Source organism: Sphaeramia orbicularis, chromosome 17 (genome assembly GCF_902148855.1).
Source record: "Sphaeramia orbicularis chromosome 17, fSphaOr1.1, whole genome shotgun sequence".
Lineage (NCBI taxonomy): Eukaryota > Metazoa > Chordata > Actinopteri > Kurtiformes > Apogonidae > Sphaeramia > Sphaeramia orbicularis.
Window position 1 is genome coordinate 16752816 of NC_043973.1, and position 17019 is coordinate 16769834.

General features: G+C 38.9%; 1 protein-coding gene and 1 long non-coding RNA gene across 3 annotated transcripts in view; both read right to left on the reverse strand.

Moving 5' to 3' along the window:
• Positions 1-694, reverse strand: part of LOC115437890 (protein wntless homolog) — a 34916-nt gene extending 34222 nt beyond the window's left edge. The window contains exon 1 of one of the 2 annotated variants that reach the window (XM_030161272.1): positions 428-694. In XM_030161272.1, coding sequence (XP_030017132.1) covers positions 428-533 — 106 coding nt within the window. In that variant the 5' untranslated portion in view covers positions 534-694. The remainder of the gene's footprint in view (positions 1-427) is intronic. The other variant, XM_030161273.1, reaches the window with a different exon arrangement.
• A 6899-nt stretch (positions 695-7593) lies between these two features.
• LOC115437547 (uncharacterized) lies at positions 7594-16052 on the reverse strand. The gene is made up of 6 exons (XR_003937946.1): positions 15737-16052; positions 12788-12961; positions 9803-9916; positions 9631-9708; positions 9479-9539; positions 7594-8407 (listed from the first exon to the last, which is right to left on the reverse strand). It is a non-coding gene; the product is annotated as an uncharacterized LOC115437547 (long non-coding RNA).
• Positions 16053-17019: the final 967 nt, after the last annotated feature.

The following is a 17019-nucleotide window of genomic DNA, read 5'->3' on the forward strand; positions in this document are numbered from 1 at the left end:
AGAAGTGAAAAACAAAACAAAAAAGGTTGGATGTATTGCCTGTGTCGAAACATATTTAAAGAAACGTGTCATTTCTAGCTTAAAAATTAAGCTAATGTTGTGGTATGCAGGCAGCAAACACCTTGATACACAGCAGTGATTTAGCTAAGGTAGCCTACACTTGGGTTTTGCATTGTGCACAGCTCAGTACAGCCCAGGTACACAAAAAAATCAGCTAAAACTTACTGTGTTTTATCCTGCTTTTTCTTTCTTGTCATGAAAACATATATTCACGTTGAAAGGGAGTCACGTAACGACACGCAAAACTTTTAACTTTAAGCACTTTCAGATGTTTCAACAGGCACGCGCTCACAAAAGACTAACGTTAGCTAGCTAAAATAAAAAAGTACAACAAAAAAAACAACAAAGAAAAAGGGGAAAAACTTACCAATTAAACCGCCGACCATGAAGGCAAACACCTGGAACAAAAGCAGAATAACTCCCAATATCACCAACTTTTTGGTGCTCATATTTTCAATAATAGCCCCCGCCATGGCGAAGGAAAGAGTGTAAAAATATCACAGCGAGCCCAGAAAAAACAAGAATGTGCGTAAAAAGACACGAAATCGCTGCATCAACGGCTGGTAGGAAGAAGGGAAGCTGGGACCCCTCCACCACTCTGCTCCTGCCTTTCAACTTCGAAGGAGGAGGGAAAAAAAGAGGAGGAAAAAAAAAAAAAACAGGAATCACATGACCGAATAGCACTCAGCTTTATCCCCGAACAGAGAGCACCAGACCGGGGGAAGATCTGTGGAGCGCCGCCGCATAGCAATAGAGGCTGGTAATGCAGGTTACCGTGTCATTGAATGCCTGTAATAGCGCCCCTGTTGTGCGGGTACAGCCTGCAGGGCTATTTAAAGGAAGGTTTTACAAGTCCCATCTCATGTTTGCAGCTGAATAAACCGTCAACACATTGTCATCAAAGTCTATTCTTGAGTCACTGCGTCTATAATGTAGGTTACATGATGTGAAGGAGGAAAAATAAGAAACTAATCCTCAGCATTGTGGCAGCTTTATCCAAATTCTATCCATTTTTGAGTGTTATCTAAAGCTGGAAATGGGTCATGGAGCTGCATTTATTAGCAGGAAGAAGATATAATTTCCTTTTCCTTTCTTATTCATATATATATATATATATATATATATATATATATATATATATATATATATATATATATATATATATATAGTTTGTTTGTTTGTTTTACATCACAAAAGTATTTTCATATGTAGTACTTTTTAGTTTACATGTGTATATTCTTGTATATATTCTTCCATAACAACCCAGTGCTACTTTTGTGGCAGTTCTCAAATATATTTTTCTTTCTATTTAACCTTTCTTAAGTGATTTACCACCATTTACTATAATACAGTGGTTCCCAACCTTTTTTGACTCGTGACCCCATTTTAACATCACAAATTTTCTGGTGACCCCAGACATTCAAAACAGAGGCTTTATCTGCTAAAATTTATTTGTTTTTGATCATGTAATAGTTTGCCATACTATGTTCCTAATAAACATTAATTTTAGATGACATTTAGTCTATATAATGTATATTATTATGGACGGAGGCAGAAAAGCCAGGTGTAGATTACTGCGCTAAGTGAGAATTTTATTTTCCTTGGTCAGGATATGTACAGTCAGGACTCAAACTATGAATTATGAAAGAGCTGCAGCATCTGAAACCAACCACAATGAACGTTTGAAAGATAAACAGTACCACAGTGCTTCAGAGTTTGTCCTGTGTTTTGTGTGTGTGTGTGTGTGTGTGTGTGTTTTATGATTGTCTTTCTCAACTCACCGTATATTTTTATTACTAAGTTGTTGGGTTTTTTTAATCAATTACTAGAAATTTCAGGCAACCCCATTTGAATTTCAGGCGACCCCACATGAGGTCCAGACCCCAAGGTTGAAAAACACTGCTATAATATCATCTGTATTTTGCATTTTTCACTGCAAATCATGTATTTTTCTATATTTAATTTAGATGTTCATGAAAACTCAGAGTAAAGTGGAAGGTTATTATATCAAAATAGAGAAAACTGAAGGAAAAGTCACATTTTTAGCAAAGATACCAATAATTGAACATAAAGACAAGTGCCTCCATCCACTGTCATTGATCCAACTCCATGGGTTTTACTGTTTAATCAATGTTGTAGATGATGTCAGTGTTTCCACGTTCACTACGGAGCCTCTGAACGTCCACATGGGTCATATCTGATGACCATGAAAAGACGACAAACTGTATTTTACACCAATTATTTACATGTATTTATATGATTAGTGGCTCAAGAGGTATTAGACACTTCAGATCAATAAATGATTTTGGTCACCAGTGGATGTTTGGGTCTTTATGGGTTAAATCAGTGGTTCCCAACCTTTTTTTGCTCGTGACCCTATTTTAACGTCACAAATTTCTGACGACTCCAGACATTTAAAACAGAGACTTATTTTTTTTGGCTAAAATGTATTTGTTTATAATCATGTAATAGTTTGCTATACTATGTTACAAATTAATGTTAATTTTAGAGGACATTTAGTCTATATAATGTATATTATTATGGACAGAGGCAGAAAAGCCAGGTGTAGATTACTGCACAAAGTGAGAATTTAATTTTCCTTGGTCAGGATATGTACAGTCAGTTCAGCTTGTATTTGCAAGGCTGACAATTAACACTGAACAAACAAGAACTCAAACTATCAATTATGAAAGAGCTGCAGCATCTGAAACTGACCACAATGAACATTTGAAAGATAAACAGTACCACAGTGCTTCAGTTTCAGACTCACAGTTTGTCATGTCTTTTATATATTGTGATTGTCTTTCTCAACTCACTGTATATTTTTATTACTAAGTTTTGTTTTTGGTTTTTTTTTCATCAATTATTAGAAATTTCAGGTGACCCCATTTGAATTCCAGGTGACCCCACGTGGGGTCCTGACCCCAAGGTTGAAAAACACTGGGTTAAATGGACATTCAAGGACCTTCACCTATTCAGTAGATAAAGAAATGTCTTGTATTGGTTTTCTTGCAATGGAAAACTGACTTATCTGTGTAACAAAAACACTGAAGATTTTCATATGGCATTTAGGTTGAAACAGTAAGATATGTTTTGTTGCACCAAGAGTGTGATGCTGTTATGGGGATGAGGGGTTTATAAGGAGCGTGTGTTATGTTGTTTATGTATCATATCCATCCATCCATTATCTGACGCTTATCCGGGGCTGGGTCATGGGGGCAACAGTCTAAGCAGGGATGCCCAGACTTCCCTCTCCCCAGACACCTCCTCCAGCTCTTCCAGGGGGACCCCGAGGCGTTCCCAGGCCAGCCGAGAGACATAGTCTCTCCAACATGTCCTAGGTCTTCCCCAAGGCCTCCTCCCGGCGGGACATGCTCGGAACACCTCCCCAGGGAGGCATCCAGGAGACATCCAAAACAGATGCCTGAGCCACCTCAGCTGGCCCCTCTCGATGTGGAGAAGCAGCGGCTCTACTCCAAGCTCCTCCTTGGTGACTGAGCTCCTCACCCTATCCCTAAGGATGCACCCAGTCACCCTGCAGAGGAAACTCATTTCGACCGCTTGTATCCGGGATCTTGTCCTTTCGGTCATGACCCAAAGCTCATGACCATAGGTGAGGGTAGGAACGTAGATTGACCGGGAAATCGAGAGCTTCGCCTCTCGGCTCAGCTCCTTCTTCACCACAACAGACCGGTACAGCGACTGCATCACTGCAGATGCTGCACCGATCCGTCTGTCAATCTCATGCTCCATCCTTCCCTCACTCATGAACAAGACCCCGAGATACTTAAACTCCTCCACTTGGGGCAAAGACTGTCCGCCGACCCGGAGAGGGCAAACCACCTTTTTCCGGTCGAGAACCATGGCCTTGGATTTGGAGGTGCTGATCCTCATCCCACTCGCTTCACACTCGGCTGCAAACCGCCCTAGTGCACGCTGAAGGTCCAGGTTCGATGAGGCCAACAGGACAACATCATCTGCAAAAAGCAGAGACGAAATCATGTGGTCCCCAAACTGGACCCGCTCCGGCCCCTGGCTGCGCCTAGAAATTCTGTCCATAAAAATTATGAACAGAAACCGGTGACAAAGGGCAGCCCTGCCGGAGTCCCACATGCACCTGGAACAGGTACTGCCGGCAATGCGAACCAGGTTCCTGCTTCGGTCATACAAGGACCAGACTGCCCTTAGCAGAGGGCCCCAGACCCCATACTCCTGAATGTATATGTATAACATTTAACCCATAAACACCCAAACATCCACCATGTACCAAAATGATCCACTGAAGCTGTTTAATCCCTGCTGATCCACTAATACATGTAAATAATTGGTGTAAAATGCAATTTATCATCTTTTCATGGTCATCAGATATGACCCATTTGGATGCTCAGAAGCTCCGTAGTGAACGTGAAAATGCTGTCATCTTCTGCAACATTGATTCACCAGTAAAACCCATGGAGTTTGAACACTGACAGTGGATGGAGACACTTGGTTTATGTTCAGTTAATGATAGATTTACTGAAAAATTCACTATTTCTTCAGTTTTCTCTGTTTTTGATAAAAATAACCTTTGAATTTACTTTGAGCCTTAATCTACATGATAAGTGAATTAAATATAGGAAAACACAGGATTTACACTAAAAAAACTCTAACTAAACAGGATAATATTACAATAAATGGTGATAAATCACTTAAGAAAGGTTAAATGTAGAGAAAAAATCATTTGAGAACTGACACAAATGTCACACTGGGTCCTTATGGGTTAAAATACAATAAATATATTTGTGGGGGAAAAAAAGACACGATAAAAACCAAGTAAAGAGCAGTAGTCAAAAAATACCGTAATATAAAAATACATCAAGATAAAAAGCAATGTAAAAGAAAAAAAACATGATGAAAAACATAAAAATTACAAAACTGATGAACCCCCAAATTTCTCTTTTGAATCTCAAGAAACAAAGATCTGAACTCATCTGACCTTATATTTTACACATTAACTGATTAACTGCAGTAGAAAATAGAGAGAGAGTGTTTGCACAAGAGTGTTTAGGGTTTTTCACAAATAGTAATACAAAAACTTTAGTTCTTTCATCCCAAAGAATTTAAGACTGGAAAATATTTAAATTAGTGGAATGTGACACATTTTTACCTCCGCCAAGGAGGTTATGTTTTTGCCAGGGTTTGTCTGTCTGTCTGTCTGTTTGTCTGTCCGTTAGTGTGCAACATAACTCAAAAAGTTATGGACAGATTTTGATGAAATTTTCAGGGTTTGTTGGAAATGGGATAAGGAAGAAATGATTAAATTTTGGTGGTGATCGGGGGTAGGGGGGCCCACGGGGGGGGGGTGCAGACCAGAAAATTTCATCAAAATCTGTCCATAACTTTTTGAGTTATGTTGCACACTAACGGACAGACAAACAGACAAACAAACCCTGGCAAAAACATAACCTCCTTGGCGTGGGGGGGCCCACGGGGGGGGGCCACTGATCAGCCTTGGCGGAGGTCTGCGCTCTCCGAGTGCTTCTAGTTACAGATGTACTGTTGGACTACTTGAGAACACGTAAGAGGTGATTATTCATGCAACTTCATACTTATCTTTGTACATCTAACATAACTATTGTAGTTTTTACTCCACATGTACATCTGTCTGACAGCTTTAGTTACATGTAGTTTTTAGTTACTTTGCATATTCTTTTCTTCATCAACTGTCTGTCCAATGAAAACCATATATCTGTGAATGCAATGATTTTGAAAGATCATGTTCAGGGGAGTGAGGGTGCCTTCTGTAATAGACTGAGTACAGAGGCAGAACCCAAAAGCAAGACCACAAATACCGAATAAGATTTAGTGTTTTTATTAAACACTTTTACAGAAGAAAAAACTCTACACAGAGAATATTTGTCTTCTGAGAGGCCTCCGGTTCCGGGGGTAAACGTCTGGGCTGCGGGTGGGATAGACAGACGGCCGACTCGGCCGAGTCGGGAAAACCCCCACGGAATCCCCACTAGGGACAGACAGAGGGTGGTTAATAGACAAGCCAGGTCATACACGGGAAAACAATCAATCGAGCAACGGTACATAGGGGACGAGCAAACTCACGGTAGTAATCCAGGCGGAGGTCGAAGCACAGGTTAACGTTGGAGGCTGAGGTAATAAAGGGAGCAGGCAGAGATAGAGTCGGGTACGAACCAGGTCGGGAACAGGCAGGCAGGAAGAGGTCAGGCTGAATCGAAGGTCGAGGGACGAAAACAGGTCAAACACGGCAGACGAACAAACAGGATCCAAGAAACGCTGGTAAGTGAATACAACGAGTTGCAGAGCACAAACTGGCAAAGGAACAGGGGAAGACACAGGGTTTAAATACACAAGAGGGCGGGAAGACAATGAGACACAGGTGGAGATAATCAGGGAGGAGCAAGGTAATCAGGTGAAAGGTGAACACAAAAGGAAGTAAAGACAACAGACAAGACACATGAGGGAAACTTAACAAAATAAAACAGGAAATGACAAACAAAACAGAAAAGACAGACAAAGTCCAGAAGCCGACATGACACCTTCAGGGCTTGAGGAAAAAAATAGGAAAAGGCATTGAAAATGGAAAAACATGTCCCCAAAGCTGACATGTGTTTCTCAGAGGACAGCTACAAACCTGGGGTGATCTTACAGATTATGATGCATCGCTGTAGATTGAACTATCCACAGTATTTGTAGTTACCTCCGCCAAGGAGGTTATGTTTTTGCCAGGGTTTGTTTGTTTGTCTGTTTGTTTGTTTGTCTGTCCGTTAGTGTGCAACATAACTCAAAAAGTCATGGACAGATTTTGATGAAATTTTCAGGGTTTGTTGGAAATGGGATAAGGAAGAAATGATTAAATTTTGGTGGTGATCGGGGGGGGGGGGGGGGGCACTGATCAGCCTTGGCGGAGGTCTGCGCTCTCCGAGTGCTTCTAGTATTTCAAATGAACTTAACCTTAAACATTTACAGCGGTAAAATGTAACATACGCATGAATGCAACAGCAAAATTAGTCAAACATTAAAAATTATGATGCCATTTTGCTGTTCATTGGCTTTTTCTACTTTTCATACCTCCATCTTGATGATAATATATAAATTTACTCAACTAAGCTTTTAAGTGCAGATGAGTATTTTTTACAGTGTGGTATTAGCACTTTTACTTAAGGATCAGAATACTTATACAAATAATTCCATAATATGTGTGTGTAAGATTGCCAATGAGGCATGTGTATGTTGGTCTTTATATGAAGTTTACAGTGGTTATCCAACAGACTAGTTAAAGTAGTCTGATTCCCAGCCTGTATGTGCCCTTTATTTCTGCACAGACTGAAGGATAGCACAGCTGTGAATTCATCTTTCATGTTTTCTTCCTACTCAGACAGATGCCGAGAGCCATTCTCTCTTCCCGAGAGAGAGGAGCCGCACGACAAACCTGACTGTATGTTTGATATAAAAGTATAAATGAGCTGGTGTTGCAGAAATAGGTTTCTTCATACCATTCAAAACGCTTTAAGACACAGGTTTGAAACACTGGAAGTTTATTTAAAACCACTCCATGTGAGCATTTCAGGGTCAAATACTAGTCGCAGAGTTGACACATTAGACTGTGTTTAGGCTACATAACATCCACACCTTTTAGAAATGTTGTCAAGCACAGGATTAGATTTTTAACAAATGCAGCATGCAAATAAAAGTATTCCGTACCAGTGACAAAACACACAATGTAGCAGTGGAGTCTCTGTAAGTGTACTGGTTCACTATGAAAGTACAGAAATACTCTGTTAAAACAGACAGAACGTAAAGGAAAGCATGACAATGTATTCTGGATACAAATGTAATGCAGTAAAAGAGGGCAAACAGAAACACAGGATATGACCGGGAGTGTGATATGGCTTTCTTACTTATTTCTTATTCATATTAGATGCTCTAATTAACAGAGGGACAAACTGTCGGATGCTATAGATCAATAAACCACCTCTATCAGTGATACAAAAGGATATTATATAACTGCTTATGTGACATATTCCTGTTTATTAGGCCTGGTGCACTGCATCAAGCCAGCCTCAACCTGACAACAACAACAACAACATTGGTTTTGGCACTTAGGGTTAAGGTAAACATAACGGCAATAGAAGGTGCTGGATAGGTTAGACTGGGAGGAAGGGCCTGCAGCTTCAGGAATGTCCAAATATTTTTGCCAGTCGATCTGTATCCCACATCTTGGCATCCCAAGCCTGGAACCAGCCTGTGAAAGTCGGGGGCTCTGCTCCCTGTTTTATGGTGGTGATGGGTAGTCCACTGCGACCAGACGGGTCAGAGTCCACATAGTCTTTTGCTGCACAAGAAGATGCAAAAAGATAAGAAACAGAAAACCAGAACACGTTGCATCTACCACACACAGTATTCAGAAGCAGAATAATCACTTTTAGATTTTTTTTAACTTTTACTTTTGCATTTTCATTGTTCAGTTAATTCTCCATCTACATCAGGGGTGTCAAACATACGGCCTGGAGGCCAAATGCGGCCCACCAAAGGTTCCAATCCAGCCCGCAGGAAGAATTTGTGAAATGCAAAAATTGCACTTAAGATGATCACAGAAAATTTGGTTCAGGTTCCACATACAGACCGGGAAAAATATTATCATAATAACCTAGAAATTCTTACAACTCCAATTTTTCTTTTTGTAAATGTAAATATTTTCATGTAATTTTCCTGTATTTACACTAAAACAAACGGTAATTTCACAGAAAACGTAAATATCCTGAACAAATATGAAAAACCTGAAATGTCTGAGGAGACGTAAGTGTAATTTTGATAATATTCTGCCTGTTACTGAATATTTAGTGTATTTGTAGATCCACTGTGATCTGTAAGTTGTAATGAACATGACGTCAATGATAAACTGAGGTAGAATATTGTTAAAATTGCACTTATTTACTTAACAAATTTTAGGGTGTTCATGTTCATGTTCACATTGTTTTAAAGAACAGTTTATAGATGTAAACTTTCATCATGTAAGGAAAGTTTGGAGTTGAAATCATTTATATATTATGTTATTATTTCCCTGGTCCAACCCACTTCAGATCAAATTCAGCTGAATTTCTCCCCTGAACTAAAATGAGTTTGACACCCATGTTATAAAGGATAGGTGGTAGATGTAAACATTTTCATCCGATAATTTTACTTTTTTAGCTCTATAGCATAGAGGAAATTTCGTAGTTGACATTATTTATATATAATTATGTTAATATTTTACTGGTCCGGCCCACTTCAGATCAAATTCGGCTTAATGTGGCCTCTGAACTAAAATGAGTTTGACACCCCCGATCTACATCCTCTATCTGCAGTAACAGCATTACTGTAAGTGGAGCATTTGTTTTCCCTTCAGGGCTTCAGTGAGACAAACCTATTTTAGGAGCTCCGCTCCTCTCCTCTGCATTAGCGTCACTGCCAATCCAAATGAAGATCTGCAGAAAAGAGAGATGGATTCAGTTTTCAGAAAAGTATTTTTAAGAGTGTGTGAAACAAAATATTTCAGCATTAATAACCGCTCCATACCTGGTCCCATGTATCCAGAAGCATAACATCATCAGTGGCCAGATCTGACTGAGTGAAATCTTCTGGTACTTCTTCAACCTGAGTGGAAGAAAAAAGAAGTGTTAACAAAACAATCACCACATATAAAACATAAACTCATCCCTCTCTCTTACTCTTATACTCTGTGACTTACAGTGAGTTCCAGTTTTGTTGGAGCAGCCAAAGAGACGTGGAGGTTTGACCATGTTCCTCAGACTCTTGGAGGTCTGGTAGTCCTGCTTACCTCCCAGAGCAGACCAGAACTCAGCTAAAAAGAAAGAAAGCATTTAAGTCATTAATCACATATTTCATGATTTTTTTTTTTGTCTGATGATAAGAAGTAAATGATGCCCACCACCTTAAACAATGTAAACTAACATAGAAAAGTTCAGACACAGGATTCAGAGCTGAGTCATGACTAGTTTAAGTCTCATTAGACCTACCAGTGTAACCTGATAGAGAAGCTAGATATGCACAGCAATTAGACGTGGTGGGAATTTCTAACTTTTAAACCCATATTTGGTAAATCAGTGCAACTTCTTACAGTAACCAGAGTAACTGTCATTACAGAGCAGTTGCAGACACAGTTCTGCTGTTTAACAAACAAAAAATCTGTACTCAGACAGTTGCACTAAGTTATTTTGAGTCATTGTACTTTGCTTTACAACTTAAACTGCTTCCATTATATCACAGGCGTCAAACATGCGGCCTGGGGCCAAAACCAGCCCGCCAAAGGTTCTAATCCAGCCCGCGGGATGAATTTGCAAAGTGCAAGTTAGGGCATCAAACTCAAAAAAATATCATAATAACCTATAAATAATGACAGTACCAATTATTTCTCTTTGATTTAGTGCAAATAACATTAAATTATGAAAATGTTTACATCAATAAATTATCCTTTAAAATGTGAATAACTTGAGCAAATATGAACAACCTGAAATAACTGAAGAAAGTTAAGTGCAATTTTAACAATATTCTGCCTGTTACTACATGTTTTGTGCCTTTGTAGATCTGATCTGTATTGCATACGTATAAATGATAAGTTGAGGCATAATATTGATAAAATTGTACTTATATTTCTTAACAAATTCCATTCTTTTCAGGTTATTCACATCGTTTTTGTTTGGATAGTTTCTAAATGTAAATATTGGCATAGTTGAATGTTATTTTTTGCACTAAAACAATTTTGAGTTGTCATTATTTATTGGTTATCATGCTATTATTTGACTGGTCTGGCCCACTTCAGATTAATTTGGGCTGAATGTGGCCCCCGGAAGAAAATGAGTTTGACACCCCTGCATTAGAGAATAAAAACAACCTGAAAAATAAATTAATCTGAATCTCAAATATTAAACTGAGACTAAAGTTGAACATGTAGAAAATAATTAGCTACAAAGGACTAATTCAGCTTCAAACCCAAGAAAGGGATCAATTGCATTATGTTGTATTAGCTCTGTTTATCCAAAAAGGTGAAGATAGCTGCTTATAAAAACTCTGACTCCAACTCACACAATGTTACACTTTTAAAATCTCTGACCTGATAGACGTTTCTGTTCTGTTCTGTTCTGTGTAGGACTAAAAATGACGAGAATAATATTTGAAATGACTCTTGTCTGGTTCACTTGAAGTACGCTGCTTGAATAAGAATGAATATTTAAATTGTGCAGTGTTCAGATTCTCATTCTCCTTCCTTCTACTTTCTGTCTGTTTTTCTTCAAAGTCCCCTTAACTACATGAAAGAACCACAAACTCCAGACTAAAACTACAACTACACTCTGCAAAAAAGCAAGTTTTGACAAAAACACACAACTCGTCTGTTTATATGTCATTCTCTTCCATTGGGATTTAGTCATTTTAATACCATGGTGTGCTTCATCGTGTGCACATTCTACAAAAATAAATATTCTCCTGACACTATTTTGGAGCATCCTGTGTTCAGTACCACCTAAGAACTAGACAAACAACCCAGATAACATGAAAAGTCAATGACAGAGTGTGGAGATCAGGGTCTGTGAGAGTAACATGACTCGAAAAATACCTATAAAACTAACTTTAAATAGGTTAGATAAGTTATTTTATACTGAATAGATTTAGACTTAAATATTAGCCAATCTCAAATATCATGAAATACTTCCGGAAAAGACAGATACGAACAAATGCAAATTATTCTTTTTTTTTTGTTTATTGTTAACAAGAAAAAAAATAACAAAGCTAAATTCTTGACAGTTTCAACCTGTCATGTCCTGGATGTGTTTCCTTATGATTAGTGTACCTTTTGGTAATTGGATTTTCTTTTCAGAAACAAAAGAAAAACTAGTGGTTAACTGATTTTTGTTCTAAAATCGAAGAATTAAAATAAAAAACAGAAATGTAAAAACTGACCAAAAATGCCTGTTTTTTTTTTCATTTTCTGCGACCAGATGTTGTCATTTTCAAGGAAAGAGCACAAATGTCATCGAGGTCACAAATATTCTTACAAACAATGGGTTTGTATGAATCTTCCAGTTCACATGAAATCTGGATATCGTAGACATGCTCCCTCCACGAATGTCTATGATGTCCTGGTTTCGTACAAACTGTCCGTTTTTTCATTTCTGTCGGGTAGGAACTTTCTTTTATGTTATTAGAAAGAGAGAACGAAAATCAGTCAGTTTTTTAATATTTGGTTTATCTGTTTTGACACTAAAAAGAAAAACGCTTTGAAATTCAATTTTAATTCTTCTATTTTAAAAAAGAAAATCAACCATCCACTAGTTTTTCTTTGTTTCTGAAAAGAAAATCAATTACTAAAAGATACACTGGCCCATTATCTGCTGAAACATCCAGTTTTGACCTCCATGGAGGAATATTTGACAGAGTTCAATGACTTAAGAGCGATTGTTAATGCAATATATCACAAATGCATGTGTGCATGTGTCCAAAACCTTTTTTCCACCACTGTATTTCATAAAAGGGTTGTAAATTACTGCAGTCATTATACTAATGGATTTACCTAATGAGTATCTACCTAACAAATATGTGTAAAGTATCCCCATCCCCTGACAGATCACCTTCAACACTTAAACATGGATTTATGGCTGACAAATACAAAGTGACCTTGATCTCCTCCAGTTCATTCTGGGTTTCAGAGGACACCCACCTGGCTCCTTGCTCTCCGATACTTGAGTGACGCTGCCCCCAGGAAGCTCGTCACATGCTTGGCTGCGTCCATCTCCTCATCAGTGGCGCCCTGTCCTCGCCAGACAAACAGAGCACTGGAAGTTTTCAGCACGAACACGTCGTTGGTGTTCAGATTGGAAGCAGATGCATCAACCTGAGGAAACAGTGGAGCGGTGACGGAGGAGACACCAGAAAACACAAACGTTAAAAGGATACGTTAGCTTTGGTCTACTGACTGAATAAGAGACTAACACTGACCAAGTGGAAATCAAAGAGTATCTCCTTTAGTTTCTGGAATTACATTACAGGGTGATTTTAATACGTTTGGGAAAATATAAGGTCCATTCTTTTATTTTTTTCTAGGTCAGAGATTAAAGCAAAAATTTTTCATCTGACTGAAAATTTTCTTCTGGTCAAAATCAGTGGCCACTATTAAAAATGATGCAATCCAATACTACTATAGCGTTCAAGTTTATATAGTCAAATTTGGCAATACTGTAAAACACACTGAATGGGAGAGTGTACAGGTGTAGAAGATTAGTAACATGGATAGAAAAATGTCATGAGTGGTATTGGTGGGGGGTCTGGGGGTCCTCCCCCAGAAAATTTTTAAAGCTTCAGGTCAATTTTGGTGCTCTCTGGTTAATTTTAAAGGGTATGAAAACCTTTGAAGCAAGTGAAAATAATAACTAGAAGAAAACCTTACTGCAAAAAATGAGTGAAAAACTTTTCATTTAACAATTTAGAAACTCCTAAAACATAACTCCAACTCCAACAGCACATGAATTTTGGGGAAAATGTGTAAATGTAACCCTAACCAACTAATATTTTATTTTTTCTGCTTTCTGGCACTGCAAATACCAAGGGTGTTACTCATTCATTCAATTTTATCTTCGTACTGTACCACACAGATAGAAATAAGATGCTAAACGGGTCAAAATAAAGCACTTATGCAGTCGGGCGCGTAACCGCGTAAGGCCGCGGCGCGCACAGCCGCACGCACGGGAAGGGCACATACACACAAACACAAACACTAGTCATATACCGGCAAGAGGAGATCAGCTATGAACCCAAACATGAAAGTCCATGCAGATCAGTTCTGTCTTCTTCCCTTTTCGCTGTGGTTCTTTCATAATGAAAGCTACTTGTTAGCACTAAACTAAAGTTAGCGTCTGGAGGCTGAACTTCGGTAAAGCTGAACTTGTCCATGTGTTTCTGAGGCACAGAATGAGCAGCGTTTCCTTCCAAAGAGAAATAGTCATCAATCTGTCCTCCCGACACAAAAATAAAGAAGTCATCTTATTATCATCACTGTTAAACCTATCAGCCCCCTGTGTTAAACACCTGCAGACCCAGGACAGGATCGCGGTGCCGACTGGACTCCGCGAAACACGTGAGGAAGTTACTTCAATATGACTTTTTCCCCCCTCAGTTTTTCCATTTGACGGAAATCCGTCGTGGTGACGGAGAACTTTAATCCCTGTGATAAACTGATAAACTGAGGCATAATATTGTTAACCCTCTGGTATCCGGGCACACCTTTTACGCACACTTTGCACTTCGTTTTAAAAAAACTTCATATCATTTTTCACAATTTAAATAAGGTTAGAATTCAAAAGTTGTTCATTTTTGCATGATCTCTAAAATTCTGGCCACCAACTACAATTTTCACATTGTAAACAAAAGAAAATTACAAGACTAGCATCTGTCTCCCAAGTGTGCCTAAAACGCACTATTTCTTCCATTTGACATGTATGATTAGGGCTGACCTGGATTTACAAAAATAAAATCAAGTTAGAGCAGAAAAATAAATCAATATATAACATTTAATAGTTTTATTTATAAGTGTGCGTTTTACGCACACTTGGTGACAGATGTTAGTATTTTTGAACATTTGACCTAGCACCAAAAATAATAATGCAAATTAACCAGTGTTGGAGTTAATCACTGACATATGCCAGGCTGCAAAAATCAAATAATATGTGATCCACTTTTTATGCAGTATTTTGAAAAAACAATTTTTTTGTGTGTTTTTTGCATCAAAAAAAAAAAAAGGTTTGTTTACATTACAAACACGGCATTTAAAGGGTTAAAAAATGTGACAATTATTGAGTATTCGGTATTTTTATTTACGGCTCAAGTTGATGAAATATCAAAAAGTGTAAAAGAATTAAAAACAAACTGTATGAAAATTTTTTGGACATTATTCCACAAGTGCGCGAAAAACGCACCCTTGGTGCTTAGTAAGGGCCTTGCTGGACGGGATACCAGAGGGTTAAAATTACACTTGTTTTTCTTAAAACAATTCAAAGTGTTCATGTTATCCAGATTTTTAAGGAAACGTTGTAGATGTAAACCTGATCATAATATAATTTTACTTTTTTTCACTGTTATTATTTTACTGGTCCGGCCCACTTGAGATCAAATTGGGGTGAATGTGGCCCCTGAACTAAAATGAGTTTGACACCCCTGCATTTAAAGATGTAATTTGCCAGAACCATCCAGACCATGAAAACAGTCCACTGGGTTTTTTCAAAGCACTGCATGGACCAATAAAAAAAAAAAAAAAAAAGGTCAGTTCAAATGTTCTTTTTCTGTGGGATAATCTGTGTGCTTTCCAGAATAAGTCATTTGTGGCAAACACAGTAGGTGGGGCCTGTGGGAATAATCAGAGTAAAGGCCCAGACAGTCCAGTCTGTGGAGTAAACCCCCCCAGACTGAGCCCTCACCTGTTGAATACCACAGTAAAACACCACACGAAGATGACAAATCAAACACTAATATCTACGGTGTTGGGTTTAATCATGACGGACTGAACAGACCCTGAACGTGTCACCAGACTCAGACCAACGAACCAACTGTTGCTTGGTTAAAAAGCGCGTTTCATTCTCTGTTCGTGGACACTTTACGGACACATTGGAGGTCTTACCTGGCCGGGTTAATGTACACTCAGGTCTCGCCGTGTGTCCGCTGACTGAAGCCAAACTGTATCCGTCAACAGACTGGGAGGAGACCTTTTCCCTCTGCAATGTCACAACTACACTAACGCGTCCACAACCATAAAAACACACCGCGGACTTCAAAGCTGCCGAGTCCCACCGCAATCACTTTCCGCCGCTGTTCGTGTTAATATTTAATTGTCGCTGACTTTTTCTTCTCAGTTCGAGCAGTTTGTCCTTCTCCCCCCTTTCCTTTTTCCTCATCCACTTGGACGTTTCGAGACGAGGACGGCAGAATTTAGTCGGAGGTGAGAGGCGGACCCACCGAGACACTGGCGGATGTTCCCCACGGTCAACCACCCGTGGTGCACACGGCACTTCCGGTTTGCCCCTTCAACATAAAACCTCCGATGTTTACGAAACCCGGACTAGTACAAAGGTCCAGGGAATATATAACTTTTACAGTTTAGCAAATTATACACCTTTAACGCCCTGGTCACACTTTTTTTATTGTCATATTTGCTGCTGTTTTGTTCCATTTTGCTCCTCCTCATCTTTCATCACCATATTGCTGTCATAACTGTATTGCACTAGATAGATAGATAGATAGATAGATAGATAGATAGATAGATAGATAGATAGATAGATAGATAGATAGATAGATAGATAGATAGATAGATAGATAGATAGATAGATAGATAGATACTTTATTCATCCCACAGGGAAATTTACAGGTTCCAGCAGTATCCACAAACTTAAAAAACAAACCGTAGTAAAAACACAATAATAAAAACTACTATGCTACTACTTTATATTGTATCATAGTTTATCTTTTATACCACTTTACTTAGCCTTATTCTACTTTTATTTATTTATTTATTTATTTATTTTTTAATTGCATGACATTTAGGGTGTATTCACACCTGCCTTGTTTGGTCCGTTTAAAACGGACCAGAGTTCGTTTGCTCCCTTGGTTCGGACCTTTTGGGCTGGTGTGAATAAAAACCACCGAACTCTGTTCCGGACCAAACAAGCGAACCGAGACCCAGTTGAAGAGGTGGTCTCGGTGCGGTTCCATACGAACCCTGGTGCGGTTCGTCTGAGGTGTGAAAGCAGACCGGACCCGATCCGACACAGTTGGGTTTTTTGTACCTAACGAGCTCCCGTCGTGCGTCGAGCATTATGGACAACAGAGTTTTACCAGAGAAGCGCTCAGAGTGAGGATAGGCTACGGAGCTGAAAATGAGCCCTGGTCAAATTTGGAGCTCGAAGT